At 36.9% G+C, this 15083-nt stretch overlaps 1 protein-coding gene across 6 annotated transcripts in view; it reads right to left on the bottom strand.

The window, feature by feature from the left end:
• The window catches only part of nalcn (sodium leak channel, non-selective), an 83473-nt gene that overhangs the window by 33631 nt on the left and 34759 nt on the right, over positions 1 to 15083 (bottom strand). For all 6 annotated transcript variants that reach the window (XR_006012283.1, XM_042002009.1, XM_042002011.1 and 3 more), the window contains 5 exons: positions 8188 to 8319; positions 6564 to 6731; positions 4220 to 4411; positions 2208 to 2345; positions 1599 to 1673 (listed from right to left, as the gene is read on the bottom strand). Coding sequence is in view for 5 of the 6 variants with exons in the window: in XM_042002009.1 (XP_041857943.1) it covers positions 1599 to 1673; positions 2208 to 2345; positions 4220 to 4411; positions 6564 to 6731; positions 8188 to 8319 (705 nt within the window). In the remaining variant the exon portion in view is untranslated. The remainder of the gene's footprint in view (positions 1 to 1598; positions 1674 to 2207; positions 2346 to 4219; positions 4412 to 6563; positions 6732 to 8187; positions 8320 to 15083) is intronic.

Here is a 15083-nt window from a genome sequence, read left to right as displayed (position 1 = left end):
ATCCTAGGAAATAGATTTTTATGTCACACTCTCACCTGAAATATAGATATTAATACCATATTCATAACAGTCACTGAAACAAGCCCATTTTTTACCTTGATGTAAAGATGTTGTTACTGTTTTCTTTTTTTATAAGAGCTTGCCATAAACACAAATAAAGCCAATTATAAATAACAAACATCAGTAAGCCAGTGAAGTAATGCATCAACCTCCAGGCAAAAAAGAGCAATCATGTCCTCTATAATTGGTTTCACATGTGCATTTCCTAAAGATTTATCAAACATATTCTTGGGCTTTTGTCACATGTTTGCAGAAGCCCTTTCTTGTAGGAAGGTGATTACCATCTGTGGTTTTATTTATAGCCAGTCTCTTTATCCGTGATTGAAGCACTTTTAAAATAGGCAATTTTACAGTCACTGCACCTTATCACTCAGCTGTGGGTGGGAAATAAACTGTCCAAGCAAGCTGAGACCTGTCACCCACCTATGAGGGCAGACAGCACGCAGCACTTATGGGAGTGTGTGTGCCAGACAACATTCAAGTTGATGGGCATACATATTATTTTATGCAAAGATATTAAATGGATATACACAGAAAAGACAAGGCACTTTAGTCAATTGCATTTAAGTCTGTAACTATTCAAAAAGTACTTTACTAGAAAGATTTGTCTGCTACAGCACTGAATTTGCATTTGATGACAGAAACTAAATACTAAAGTTCACTCATTGAGCAGTGTCTTCTACTAGTACATAAATGCCAAGTTTGATTTTTTTTTAAGCTAATCCACCTCTTACTCAAGCTTTTAGAGCTGAGCCTCAAAAAGGACAGGATGGAAAAATAACAAAAAAAAAAAAAAGATCAATAGTTAAAGTAAGCATAATTCAACCTTGTCTCTCTTCCCAGAGTAGGAACAGAAAGTGCTCAGCTTTTAAATAAAATGCAGCAGGAAAAAAGACGCTGAAATGTCAAGCAGCAGGTAAATCTGAAAGAAGATTAGATCATGGGGAGGAAAAAAATGTCAATTTTAAATGTTGTATTTCCTTGTTTACTTTACCGTTTTGGTCTTCCACTTTAGTTCTAAGTGAAATTTGCAACAAATATGTTGTTTTAAAAAGATTTATACATGGTTTTATGTATAAAACCATGTATAATATATATATATATATATATACATATATATATATATATATATATATATATATATATATTCCAGCTTCATCCATTTTTCTTTGGCAATGCCATGCATGTACCAGCTTGAGAGAAAAAAAACTGTTTAGGTGAAAAGTGGCTGATGGAGAGATAAATGGCTTTAACTTAACTCATAATACATACAGTTCTTGAACTGTTACTAGTCTGAATTACTCTTAATCGTTTCATTTTGCATCTTTAATGAAACATCAAGTTTTTGTTCAACATTTCAAATTTATACTTGGCAGCTGCAGAGTGTTTAATTTCATACTGGTAACAACTACCTTTCATGGCATTACGAGGATCATTGCAAAATGCAAATAAATGTATTGAAAATTATGTATTCCCAGTTGGTGATTGCTCTTGCAAAAATTACTGTAAAGCCTGCATATTTTCCACAAGCTGCTTACCTGCTTGAGCTTCTTCAAGTCTTCATCCAATTCAAGATTGTCCAAGATAACAGCAACAAAGAGACTCAGCAGAATCTAAAATGAAGCAAAGGCAAGTTCAACAGAACATCTGCTGTGTGTGAACGCATTACAATGTCATTATTAGCATCATAATAAAAACAGGACAAAACAGTCTTTGTACTTTGCTAACACTACATAGTCTACTTGTTTCTTGTTTCTTGCTTGTTCTGTCCTGAAAGACATGTTGTCTGTCTGTGGAGTGGGGTGTGAGTCATCAGGGAACTGTGCACTGTCTGACGACTCCATGTATCAGAGGACCAAACACTGAAATGCCAGTGCTTCTTACGCCTGCAAGTTTGATTATCTACGATTAGACGTGCCACTTGAGGGAACAATAAAGGAGTAGGGCACTAATTGAAAGCATTAAGAGAGAAATCCATGCATCCATTTGACATTTATATCCACTAACCGTATTTTTTTACTGATGAAAACAACAGAATACGGGTGTGAAAAGAACATTACAGTGAATACACAACGTAATTAAAGCAGTACTTTAATAGTCTCCTCAAGTTATTTGAATCGTTTGAAGCAGAACACAATGTTCCTTACCAGGGTAGCAAACAGATGGTAAAGGATGAAGTAAATGGCAACTACTGGAGCCCACATCTGACCTACAGCCACCAGAGTCTGGTCCATGACATCTATCCAGCCCTCCTGTGTTAGGATCTGGAACATGGACATGAAAGCCTACAAGGAGGAAGACACAACGTAAGGGAAAATGTAAGATAAAATAAGGCAAAATACTGTACAGCAGAACAGATATGCAATAGACAGTGGGGCAGAAAGAGATATGCAGGCAGGATATTGCTAAGAGATGGATTTTATATATATATATATATATTTTAACTGTGCTTTTGCACAGGAGGCAAATATCACACAGCTGATACACAAATCCCCTTCTCAACATCTATCCCCTGCTTGCAGACTGAGGCTTTTAGGGGGAGAAATTAGTGATCCAGGAGTGAGACATCCTGTTTTACTTGCTCACATGCCCTCTCAAGTACTTGGTAGAGGTCAGTTGAAGGTGTAGGAAACAGCCAGCTGTGACACAATAGCCCCAGAAGGCAAATGGCACAACTGCACTTCTTTCTCAGAATCTCTTTTTCTAGACAGCAGCTCCACTCCCCAACCCTTCCCACCCGCTACCATGTCCCAGTCACTGCAGATAAAGATAAACTCAAAAACATGTCTGCCCATGGGGAAGACAGCCAAACATCATTAAATATGATGTGCTGCTGTGTCCCCATGCATATACGTGTGTGTGCAACAGGCATCAAAGAAACAAGAGAAAAATGGCAGAGGGAAGGGTAACACTGTATACAAGTAGCACTTGTATACAAGTAGCCCTTCGTGTCCCTCTTGACTAGGATCAATGAAATGATGGGAGGATCAGAAAAAACAGAGGGTGGAAAGATATCATTAATGAGAGAGAGAGAGAGATAAGTTTGTGAGCACTTAAAAATCAAAGGAAATATCACATCTGTTGACTCACTGTGAAACTCATCAACACCTGCAGGCCTGCACAGTGGGTGGTCGTTCCAGAAGTGCTCAAATGAATTTTTAAGCTTAAGTTTGGTGTATTTAGCTTGCCTGAATATTACTTTGTAATATTAGATTTCCAAAATTATTACAAATCACATTACCTGTAAACAACAGCATTATTTCTACATTGACACGCTAAGTTAAAATTACTGAACGGAACAACAAAAAAAGTCCAAACATAAGGACTTATGTCTTCTTCTGGACATCGTTTGAATAAACTGAGGGAAGCATGTCTACAATTTCAGTTTTTTTGTTTGTCAGGCAAATCTGACAAGAGAAGGCAACATTTGAACAATGTATCCACAGCACCAATGGTGCTGGGTGGCATCCAGAATAAGTAAAACATTACTTATTCTTCATCACAAAATTCCTAAATTAATTGTTTAATGAAGTTTGAATACATTTGAATATCATTGTCCCTGTTCCCCCTTTCCCTTATTTTCTGTGTAGGTCAACCTGTAAGCTACCATGAGTCTCAAATGCAGTGAGCTGGGGCTGTCACATGAGTGTGTGTGTGTTCATCCATCTGTGGTTAGAGCAAGTGTCTTATATTTCAGTGTCATCTTACTGTTTACCTATGCTGTTTTACAGCTGTACAATATGACATGATATTTAACTATGAATTTTATTCTGACAGCACTGACTAGCAGGGAGTCAGCATGTGATTTTGACTTGCCTACATATGGTGCTTTCACTGCCCCACTTGGGTGGCAAGACAACATGTAAGTGTGCAGATGTGCTGATGCAGAGTAGGACCACTTGTCCACCTCTGCCATTATTTGGTTATGTAAAAATCTGACTTAAAATCCAGCAGCAATGACCTGGAAAGAGAGTTGCTTAGTACAAAGTCAACTAAGTAAAAACAAATAAATAAAGCACGACTTCACAGATTATAAGGTGTTGAGATTTTCATCTTGGGACAGCTTCACTTTCAAATTTTTAAAATTTTTATAGGAACTTAGTAAATCCAAAACTAGTTTACGTTTCCCGCTTGGGCGACAAGGTGAGTGTGAACTTACCCTGGGGAAAGTAGTAAAGCGGTCCAACTCCTCCACAAAGCAGAACATTTGTAAGCTGATGGCCGACATGACGATCAGAAGACTGGCTGTGAACACCACCAAGCTGCCCAGTTTTTTACCTGGACCAAATATCTTGTAGACAAAATCCTCTAGAGCTGGGGAAATCTTTATCAAACGCACCACACGTAGGACCTAAGGGAAAGAGAGACATCATTACTAATGTAAAGCTGTGGTTAGTGTGACATCTGTTACATAGTTCTTTTACTTAAGCCTTTAGTAGCAGCTTCCACAGCAAAGAAGCAGCAGTTTTATTTTGAAAATAGTTTAAAATAAATACCAGAGTTGGAGACATAGTACATTGATTACATATTGACTGAAAAAGAAAAAGATTGATCTTGATTCAACTGTAACAGTGTTATGATGCCCTGCTCTGTCAACAGGCTTAGCCCCTATATTGCTTATGGTGACAACAACGCCTAAAAGGTAATGAATCTTGGTCAGGCTTTGATTGGAAATCCAGAGTCACTATTGATCGAGCTCCTGTCTGTGATGCTTTAGGCCAAAGATTTTTCTTTAAAATCCCACGCCAAGCCAAATGAAAGAGTATCTTCCATTCCCTGGATATAAAGAAAAACAAGGAAGAAAAAAAGAGGATACTGATCTAAAAAGAAACCTGAAGAAAATTTATTCACTAATTACACAGACAGACATTACCTCCAACTTCTGACTGACCACAATGAGCACTATCCATTTTAAAACAGGAGCTTACTTGGAAGCAACAGATAAAGCCCAAGAGAATAATTTCACAGTGGATAAAAATAAAGCTGGGTTTTTCCTTATAATTTATATCCCTTGGGGTATTGCCAATGAGGCGTTAGTGGGAGTGATTTAAATCTTGGATTTACAATATTTTATTACATGACTGTTTAATGTGTTTGTAACCATATGCGGTGTCATGTACCTGACCTAAAATCTGCTCGTATTTTCTGTCCAATCTAAATTTGTAGAATCCACTGTCAAACACGTTCTCAGAAATTGCCCTGATATGTAAGCTTTGCTGTTCAAGTGAGGTTGTATTTATAAAACATTAAAACCTACAATATCTTCAATGTGCTACTAGAGGTTAATCCAACCACAGTTAATTCTGGATAACAAAATGCTGTAAGCTGAACCAAAACCTTTTTGTACCACCAACAGCATCATGTGTCTGATCCTGGTTTTCCTGCTGTGCAGTTGTGTGTGATTCTGGCTCACACCTCTTATACAACAGATCAAATTAAACAGGGAAATGTGTCACAGATACCCGATCCAACATGTTAAACCCATAGTGGCCAAATTCCATTGACTGGAATGAAATCAGCAAATATCTACCACAAAAAGTGCAAACATGACACCAAATCCTGCTTTTCAGAATGAATAAAGCGGTTGCCCTTTAGAATTGGGCTGCAACTGGAATCGTTGCAATTCTGAGCACAAGAAGAGAAAGTGTCAAGGTGCGGTCCATTGGTTGATTAAAAATTATTGAACTGTGTGCGTGTCAAAGCATTTAGTAGGGGACTAAACAATGTGACATTTAGTATAGACTGAAAGGTAATAAGGCTAACCTTTAGCAACAAAATGCCCCTCGGTTGGATACAACTCAAATAAAACAGAAGTAAACAAAGATAAAGATTGCTGTGCCTGTTTTTTTTTTTATTGTTTTCTGCCCAGGATTCGTCTGATTTCTGCACAGAATCATGTGGTTAATCACTCGTGACTAAATGTCACTTGTTTGATTTGGAAAAATATCAGCAGAATGTGTTTAGGAGAGATGTTTTCCAAGGAGTGAGCAGTAAGTAAGGCACTCCATTCCCATGTCCCTTTAATATCAATCAGTCACTAAATGTAAAAGACTGATTTCATTGGAAAAATGTATATGAATGTGTGCAGAGCAGTCTGCAGGTCACTGCTTAAACTCAAACGGCTACTGTCATTACTTATAAAAATTCTATATTATCTTTGCATCAGTGCCTGATCCCTTTTTGTAAGTGATGAACCCATAAATAATAAAACCAAGGACAGTTATTACATTTAATTAGCATTTCTCCTTGTATATAATACACCACTAAGGACTTTATGGACAAAACTCACCATCAACAGATGTTTAATGGTAGGGCTGGGTATTGTCACTAATTTCCTGAATCGATTCGATTCGCAACAGCCTATCTCAATTAGATTTTGATTAAATCCACTTCGATTCGATATTGATTCATTTACATCAAATTATGTAAAACCACCTATTTTTCTTGAATATTAAAAAACATTCTCATATAACTATTTTTTTTTTATAAAACACTGCCCTTACCTGAAAGTAGGTGAACTGAGAGTGGTAAAGGTCAGGGTAGATGTGCAGCGTGGTGCCCACCACCAGCAGAGATTCAAACTTATGCAAAGAGGAGCTGATGTAGCCGGTGAAACCGAGACACCAAATCTTCAGAAGAGCTTCAAGGTCAAACAGCACAGTAAAAGCAACCTGAGATGGAAGGAAGAAAATGCAAATCACTGTTGGATTATACTTGTACTCGGTACGCATCTCTGACAATATAGAGGATCATATGACTTACATATAATTATGGGTATCTTTTATTTTGCTCTTGATAATTGTCACATTGATTGATAGCTATAATTACTTATCACCAAAATGCTTTATGTTTTTACAACTGAGACAAATTCAGCACAAGACTTGGAGTGAGAATGTGCCTCAGAGAATGATAAATACCAGTTGACCATAACTGAACACCAGATAAAGTACTTTTACAATAAAATTGTTAGTCAAATATTTTTCAAACAGCTTGGGGTGTGGCAGTTTAAACAGTTGTGCTGCGTGTGCTAGAGCAAGCTCTTAGGCTAATATTGGTGTGCTCTGTAAGCTCAGCAATAATGTGCTGCAATAGTTGCTAAATAATACTATTATATAATACTAGACTGACCATGAGGAACATATCTATATATATATATATATATATATATATAATGTTCTTGTATATTAATGAATGCCTTATAGGAAAAGTAGGAAGGTGCAACTTGGGAGTTTAAGCTACAGTAGAAACAAAACATATCTGGTTCTGTGACACTAATTGTGTCCCCTCTGTTTTAATTGTGTCTCTTTTAGTCCTTCAGCTTTGCCCAAGTGAATGAGTGAAACACTTTTCTCTTTTTCAACTACTTTTAATTTTTCCTGTTACTACCATAATTATGAACTATTGCAAGAATGTGAGAAGGAAGTGGGCATCGTACCAACAAAACATGCATTTCTCCATTTAATTCTGAGTCCACTGCCTCCCAATTCATCCCTTCTCTCTTCACAGCCTTCACACAGAACAAATCTGCAGATCGAAGTCTGCGTGATATGCATGGAAGGAGTGAGGGAAGGTAATATTCTATGTGTGTGTTTTCTGTATTCCCTTTCTTATCTCCTTCATTCAGCTGTGTGGAAGGGTAAGAGGTATGACAAGAATGGAAAAGTGGGAACACTCTTCATCATTGCTGTTAGTGCATTACCCTTCCATACAGAACAGCAAATTAGCTTGCCTGTGAGTGGTAAGCATGTGTATTTTTCAAAAGATTATAATAAAAAGAAAGCTATGTAGTGTTGTAAGCTAGTGCATATATCCTAAAATCCTCAGTTGGAATATATATTGCATGAGTGGACAGGATAACACTATGAGGAATTCAGTTTATACAGCATTTAATCTTCCTAATAACATACAATAACATTATGCTATAGGGCACTCTAAATAAGGTCATAACAAAGAATGCAATCAAAATCATGACTGCTTTAAATCAAAGCCAGAGTCAAATGGCAAATAATAATAATAATAATAATAAGAAGAAGAAGAAGAAGAAGAAGAAAAATAATAATAATATTAATAACAATAATAATGTTTGGAGATGAAGGAGATTGTAGAGAGAAAAAAACAAAAACTCACTTCAGCCAGGTAAAACTCATCATAGTGCCTGCGGTAGTTCTCGCCCTTATAGTAGTTACTGGCAGCAACAATGACGTCCACAGCAACCATACTCAGGATAAACATGTGAAATACGGAGGACCGCATCATTTGCTGTGGAAACAGAGCAATATTCAATTGCAACATGCAAACAATTAAGTCTGAAGGTTTTTTCGTTTAAGCAAAACTTTGTCATTGTTTAAATATTATGAGTTCACATTATTTCCTGCATGTAAATTACAGTATTATCAGGGGTAGGCAACAATTAGCAGTGGCACAGTGTCTCAAAGGGCAATAAGCATATTAGTCACTGTGAGAAAATTTCCTCAAGAAAGCAGAATCCATGTGTATCCAAAAACTCAATAAACAAAGAAAAAAAAAAAGGAAAGGAACAATAAATGTATAATTTTCTGTGAAAAAATCTTGGCACTAAAAGCTTCAAATAACATCAAATAATGAAAAAGAAATTGAAACCACACCCATAAAATAAAGGCAGATGAAGTACATGCTCCTCTTTCAGACAATCAGAGTAACTAAGAATTCCTTTAGCTGTGACAGATGTTATTGTAACCTTGAACTCCACACATATATGGCAGAATGAACAGCTTGTAAGTGGGTAGAATCACTCATCCTAAAAAAAGACTTGTATGTAAAATGAAGGGGAAAAAAAAATGAGAGGAAGGCTTCAAGACAGATGAAGACTGTTTGCAGCTTGAAAGGATCAAATTTGCCCCGGGAAAGTGGGACCACTGCCATCAGCCCTCCTACACACAAATACACTCACAATACAAACTATTTCAAGTCCGAGCAGTCTGATCTGCAACTGGGTTTAGTGCTTGGTATTGATTAAGTAATCTTTGAACTTGTGGGTAAAATACTTTGAGTTGATTGATGTACATAAAAGTTCAGATATATAAAAAGTCAAAAAATGAAAAAAAAAGAGGAGAGGAGAGGGATAATTTTGTTTCAGCAAAAATTTTGTTTTAACATATAAAATGCAAATGTTAAAAAAAAGTTATGTAAAGAAAACATAGGTGAACTATGTCTATAAAATGTGCTAATGTTTGCTTCAATAAAGTGGACAGCTGTGACAGAGGACACTGTTGTTGGTATTTCTTACGTGTTACTCTGGGGTTCTTTTTATCCAGACCGCAATGAATCTGTCTGTCTGTCTGTCTATCCAATTCATCCATCCATCCATCCATCCATCCAATCATCCATCCATCTATTTCTAATCTTTACCAAATAGTATTAGTTGTATAACTAGTTATTTACAGGAGAAACAAATTGGAAGCTAATAATTGCTAATGTTTCCATAACACTATATACATATAATAAACATATAGCATTTACATGTTTAAAAACCAAAACATGTATATGCTGTCTTGGAGGATAACTCTTATTTTATCTTTTTATGATGAAACAGTTGAGATATGATTAAACTGAAACCTTTAGCAATAATTTCAGATGTAAAAATAACAAAATTGCATGAATCATTTTCTAATTAAATTGCAGTCAATGCTTTTCACGACATCCAGGCATGCTGTTGTCAATATGTATCATCAAAAGACGTCCTTATGCATGTAAATGGTCATACAATTTAACAAAAAAAGGCAGATTTAGCCCCTTTAAAAAGCCCACCCACCCACAGGAGTAAGATTCGTTGAACAATACCAATATTACCTTAACTACCAGAATGACTGGGTAGTTTCCAAGATTCCGTCTCACCTATGTAGTATTGTCAAAATTAGAACCATGTTGTCTCAGAGTGACAGAAAAACTAGTTCATAGAGATGATCCAAAATTATAATTAGTTAGGTTCAGAGATCACCTTTCTCCAATTCTAACTTGTCTTTATTGACTACTGTTAAATTCAGAGTAGAATTTAGAGTTTTCAAAGTAGAAATAATCTTTGAATGCAAGGTAAAAATGAAAAAACAGGGAAAACAACACTCAACATAACAGCCTGGAAATAACATCTGACAGTGTTCAGAGTATCAGTGGTGTCAGACTAGGAGGTAAACTGAACCATTTACCCAGGGCTCACTGCAAGGTGGGGGCCTAAGGACCCAACTGGAAGATGTTAATGTGTGTCTACTGGGGGATTCGAACCCTGGTTGAAGAGCAGTCGTCTTTCAATGAGAAGGTAGGTGGATCGATTCCAGGGCTTCCACTGACTACATGTCGAAGTGTCCTTGGGCAAGACACTTAACCCCAGGTTGCCTCCCAACAGGGAGTATGTGTGTGTGTGTGAATAGATGAATGTGATATTTAGTGTAAAGCGCTTTGAGGGGTCAAACTGACTGGAAGAGTGCTATATAAATGCAAGTCCATTTACCACAATAACTGATCATCAATAGGTGTGCGTTCAAATCCACCGTGTGTTATCCAGATAGTGTAGTTTTAGGGTTAGGTAATGGCAATCTCTAGGTTGAAAAAGATAGGGTTTAGTAATAATTCTTAGTTAAAATTTGGATTTCAATATAAAGAATGGAAATATATAGGCAAAAGGTGGGTTATATATTACTTAAATGATCACTAATAAGTAACTGTATCACACCACAGGTTTGTCTGGTTTACACTTAAAACATGTGTCTGGGCTTTACTGGTAAAACGTTTCTCTCTGTATTCTGGGTCACTCGACCTTAATGATAATATTGTGGGGGTAAAATTTGTAATACTGACACAATAATTCTTATGACAACACTAAGCAATATAACCTGGTTTACCAAGCAGTGTTTTTCTGCCTTATCCACTTTACCGTTTCTCTTCTGTTCCACCTCTTCATATTTTTCTGCTGGGTTGGATATATTGAGAGGTGTGTTCTGTTGGACCTGATACAACAACAAGCTGTGATGAGAGACAGAGTTCTGACACACAAATAAAATTCCACACTACCCCAGAAAGCTGAGAACTTAAAATACTGGAGGTAAAAAAAACAAGATCTTTAACCTGTCATGTTTCTTTTTACAGTGATGTAGTGCACATACAGTGGACACAGTTATGATACTTGACCTGAGAATCACTGAATCTTAAAATCTGCACTATGTTTTAAATGTTACTCTCAATTTTCTTTCTTTTTTTTATTTTTCCGCAATGTAGATTCTTATTATTGTTGTGACTGATTTGCTAGGGTGTTTCTGCAGAACATGCACATGCCCAATCTACACAGACAGAGGTTAGCTCCCTGACTGAGATTGGACATGACAAAGCAGTTTGACATTTTCAGTAACCAGACGCTCTCCCCCATGGGTGTTTTAGCTGAATGTAGCTCTGTGTGTGCCAGTGTGTGTCTGTGTGTGTGTGTGCGTGTAGGAGAGAGATGGAGCAAGACAAATAGAGGCAGACTGACAGAGAACAGAAACTACATGCTTGTGTGTATGACAGGGCTAATTCTCTTAAGGTCCTGACTTTACCCATATTTTCCGTCAGCTTTCAGGAATCACACTGCTAAGAAAAGCCAGGGAGTTAGCTGGAGATGCCGTCTTCCCATCTAGCTCTGTGCAGAACAACCTTTTAATCTTTCCCACACAATCCTCTCTTTTTCACCCATGCCTTATATCGTGCACTTCACCAGATAACGCCTTCCTTGTCATTTCAAAGGCAAAAATGGCCTAGTTTGCCTAATGCAGCTGATGGAACTTGCATGCCCAATATGGCCTCAAGATGTCAGAATCAATTTGGGCGTATCCCATGCGGGACAAGATGCTTCTCCCCTGCAGTTTGATGTTTCTCAGCTTATATGCCCCTGAAATCCTTTCTCACTTCCTTGATGGATGCTATTTATTTGTGTTGCCTCTGGCTGGTTCTTTGAAATACCAGGTGCTCACTGTGCACAGGCACAAAGATGTACACACATATGCTCATGTTGAAGTCAAGTATTGCAAAGCAGAAGCCAAACATTAAGTTGTGGCTTTGGCATTTATCCAGGGAACCTGGTATGATTCTATCTACTAGCAAAAGAAAGCTGAATGACATGAACATGTTAAAATATAGCATAAAATATTTCATGACTGCAACAGATTGTACAGGAAAGAAATTACGAATAAAAACAGTATTGTGGACAAGACTTTAAGTGGCATGTAAATTGGAAACAGAGCTCACTGCACTCAGGGTGTCGATAGGCTTCACTGTGTGATGAAACATACACCAATTTCCTTTTTTTCCCATTAAGCCTTATTGCTTCTTAACTGAGTACATGTTGTTTTTAATGATCAATAAAAGTTAATATAATTTAAAGAGAGAAGCAAACTCTTGCTCTCATGTTAGTCAGTGTGATATTACCTGCATTCTCGTTAAAAGATAAGGCAACTTTGAGTAGCGTTTGTTAGAGATGTCCCAACATGTTCTGATGTCAATAAGCATACTGATCCTAAGAATCAGTATGCTGGGGATAATATGCATCGTACCTGGAAAATCTCCAGTGGAACTGTCACAAGTCATGGAAGCAGACTGACTGTTTCCTCATGCTCTGTCTGTTTATACAGATTGCCAAGAAGTACAAATGCTCTTTCTGCTGGTATAAGAGATGAGTGTGGCACATGTGCACATAGCTGGCACCATGTAGCAGTGCTCACACAGGAATTGTCACCAACAGACTGGTCCATGTTCTGGCACCTATTCTTGCAACATTTTTTCACTCTCCTGTTTACTGAGAATAAGAAGACACTGAGTAGGATTACAGAATGTTTCACTTGAGTTATCCCATCGCACTCCGCATTGGCATTTATTGACAACAAATAAACCATTGATGATTATCAGAGTTTTGTTTATTTTTTTCCTCCGTTTTCTTTTTATATTATCTCTGTATCTTTGAATAAACATACATAAAACAATAATATACAATAAGTATTACAATTCATAAATTTGTTGTAAACTTACAGTATCAACAGGGAGTTTTTTTAATGTAAAGCACATTGCTGAAAAAGCATGTAAAATCTTGCTGGACTTGAAATCAAATAAAGTAGGAACCTCTTGATGTATGACATCCTTGAGTATGGTGACTCATGTCACCGGCTTGAAAATGGATCTTGATCCCCCAAATGGTAAGCCTGTCCGCACCCCCACCTGTGCATTCACATCCTGTCTGATTTCTTTTTTTTTTTTTGGTTATATATTTTTATGTAGAGAATATATACATCTGGTGGCTGCACTCTAGACAGATTTCACCATTTCTTCCTTCTAAGCATGCTCTTTTTTATAGGATGAACCCCAATCTGCCCTTGTGTTATTTTAATTCAAATTAAATACACCTTAATGTAGATTTTCACTGTCTGTAACAACATTTTTCTTATAATTATCTTCCTTCTCTACAATTCTTCTCCTTACCAATTTCTGTTTTTCAGTGGCCTAATTCTCCCTCCACACAGGAGATACAAAGTGGCCTTAACCTTGACAGGCTGGGTAAATGTGTGTGAGCTTAAAATGATAGCGATCCAGGGGGGTAAAGATCAGCATTAAGTGGAAAGGGAAGGTTCCAGTGAATCAATAACTTCTGGCTTGAGAGAGTGAGGTAAAAAAAAGGTGTTTCATTCACTGGACCTCAGTGCCCCCCAGTGAGATACTGGGTTATCCATCACTCTGTATTTACTGGAGCTCTGTAGACAGAGGACAAGTGCAATGAGCAACATCTGCTGCTCATTCACAAAAGAGACTATGTTGAAAGAATCACAAGCTGTTTTGGTTATTCCCAAAGAGAAATTTTGTAGTTGGCCATTATTTCATCTTAAATGTATATTCGTTTCCAATGGGATACATCTGGAGTGGGTGTTACTTATTCTGTTTATAGCAGCTACAGCAGCAATCTGCAGTGTAATTATGGCATGGCAGAGCATTGGGGGTTAATTAGTCAACCAGATCTGTGGGGAATGAAACAGGACACTTCATTAACCTTCACTAATCCTCACTGTATTTCCTCCATGACAGCAAAACTGTGAAACCCAAGAAAATACAAAAAGTCTGTGAACTTGTGAGGCACATAAAATATATATATAAAAAAAAAGAGTGAGCCGGGATATTAAGATGTTGACATTTATGAATGTACTATGGGGCAATCTTCTGATTTAAAACCTGCATGAACAGGTCAGTATTATAAATTCATATGAAACATTATTGAGTTCAGACCTAAAGATTTAAATCTAAACTCCAAACCAGATTACATTATTATTATTATATGAAAATATATGTCATGCTAAAGTGCATATGCAAATATGCATCCTTATCTTTATTTCTGATTAATTCGCATGACCATTAATAATGTGATATTAGCTTTGGAGCAATAGTCTGACATTTTGGGAAATATGCTAATTTCCCTTGTTATTAAGAGATGGCATACCACATATATTATTGACGCTGAAGCATAGAAACTATTGGTTTAAATATTGGTGCATATTGGAAACAGGGGAGAACTTAAATACATTCCAAATACAATTTTTTATTTCAGTGATTGTGTAAATGTGCAATTGGCAGATAAACCTCATGAGAATAAATTGCTACTGTGCCAGCACACATGAAAAAAACATTCACAATTACTAAGTTATAAGCACATAATTCATAAGATTAGATAATAGAATGAAGATTAATAAAACAATTGAAAAAACAAAACAAAACACAACAAAAAAAAAACAAAAAACAAAAACAAAACAAAACAACTGCCAGAGGGGGAAAGAAAAGAGGAGGTGCTCCCTGCTTTGAGGGCTATTTTGGTTTGTAGCCCCTTAGGAGAGGAAGCTGCCATTTCCTCTCTGTCTCCAAAATGAGCAGGTGGTTAATCAATTATGTGTTATCTCCAACTGCTGCAGCCGGTTGGACACAGACAGACGCAGGCTAACACACACACACTTATGTACAAATAGACAGACATCAGCAGCTACATCAAC

Source organism: Melanotaenia boesemani, chromosome 12 (assembly GCF_017639745.1).
Source record: "Melanotaenia boesemani isolate fMelBoe1 chromosome 12, fMelBoe1.pri, whole genome shotgun sequence".
NCBI lineage: Eukaryota > Metazoa > Chordata > Actinopteri > Atheriniformes > Melanotaeniidae > Melanotaenia > Melanotaenia boesemani.
This window is presented reverse-complemented; position numbering and strand designations above follow the sequence as displayed.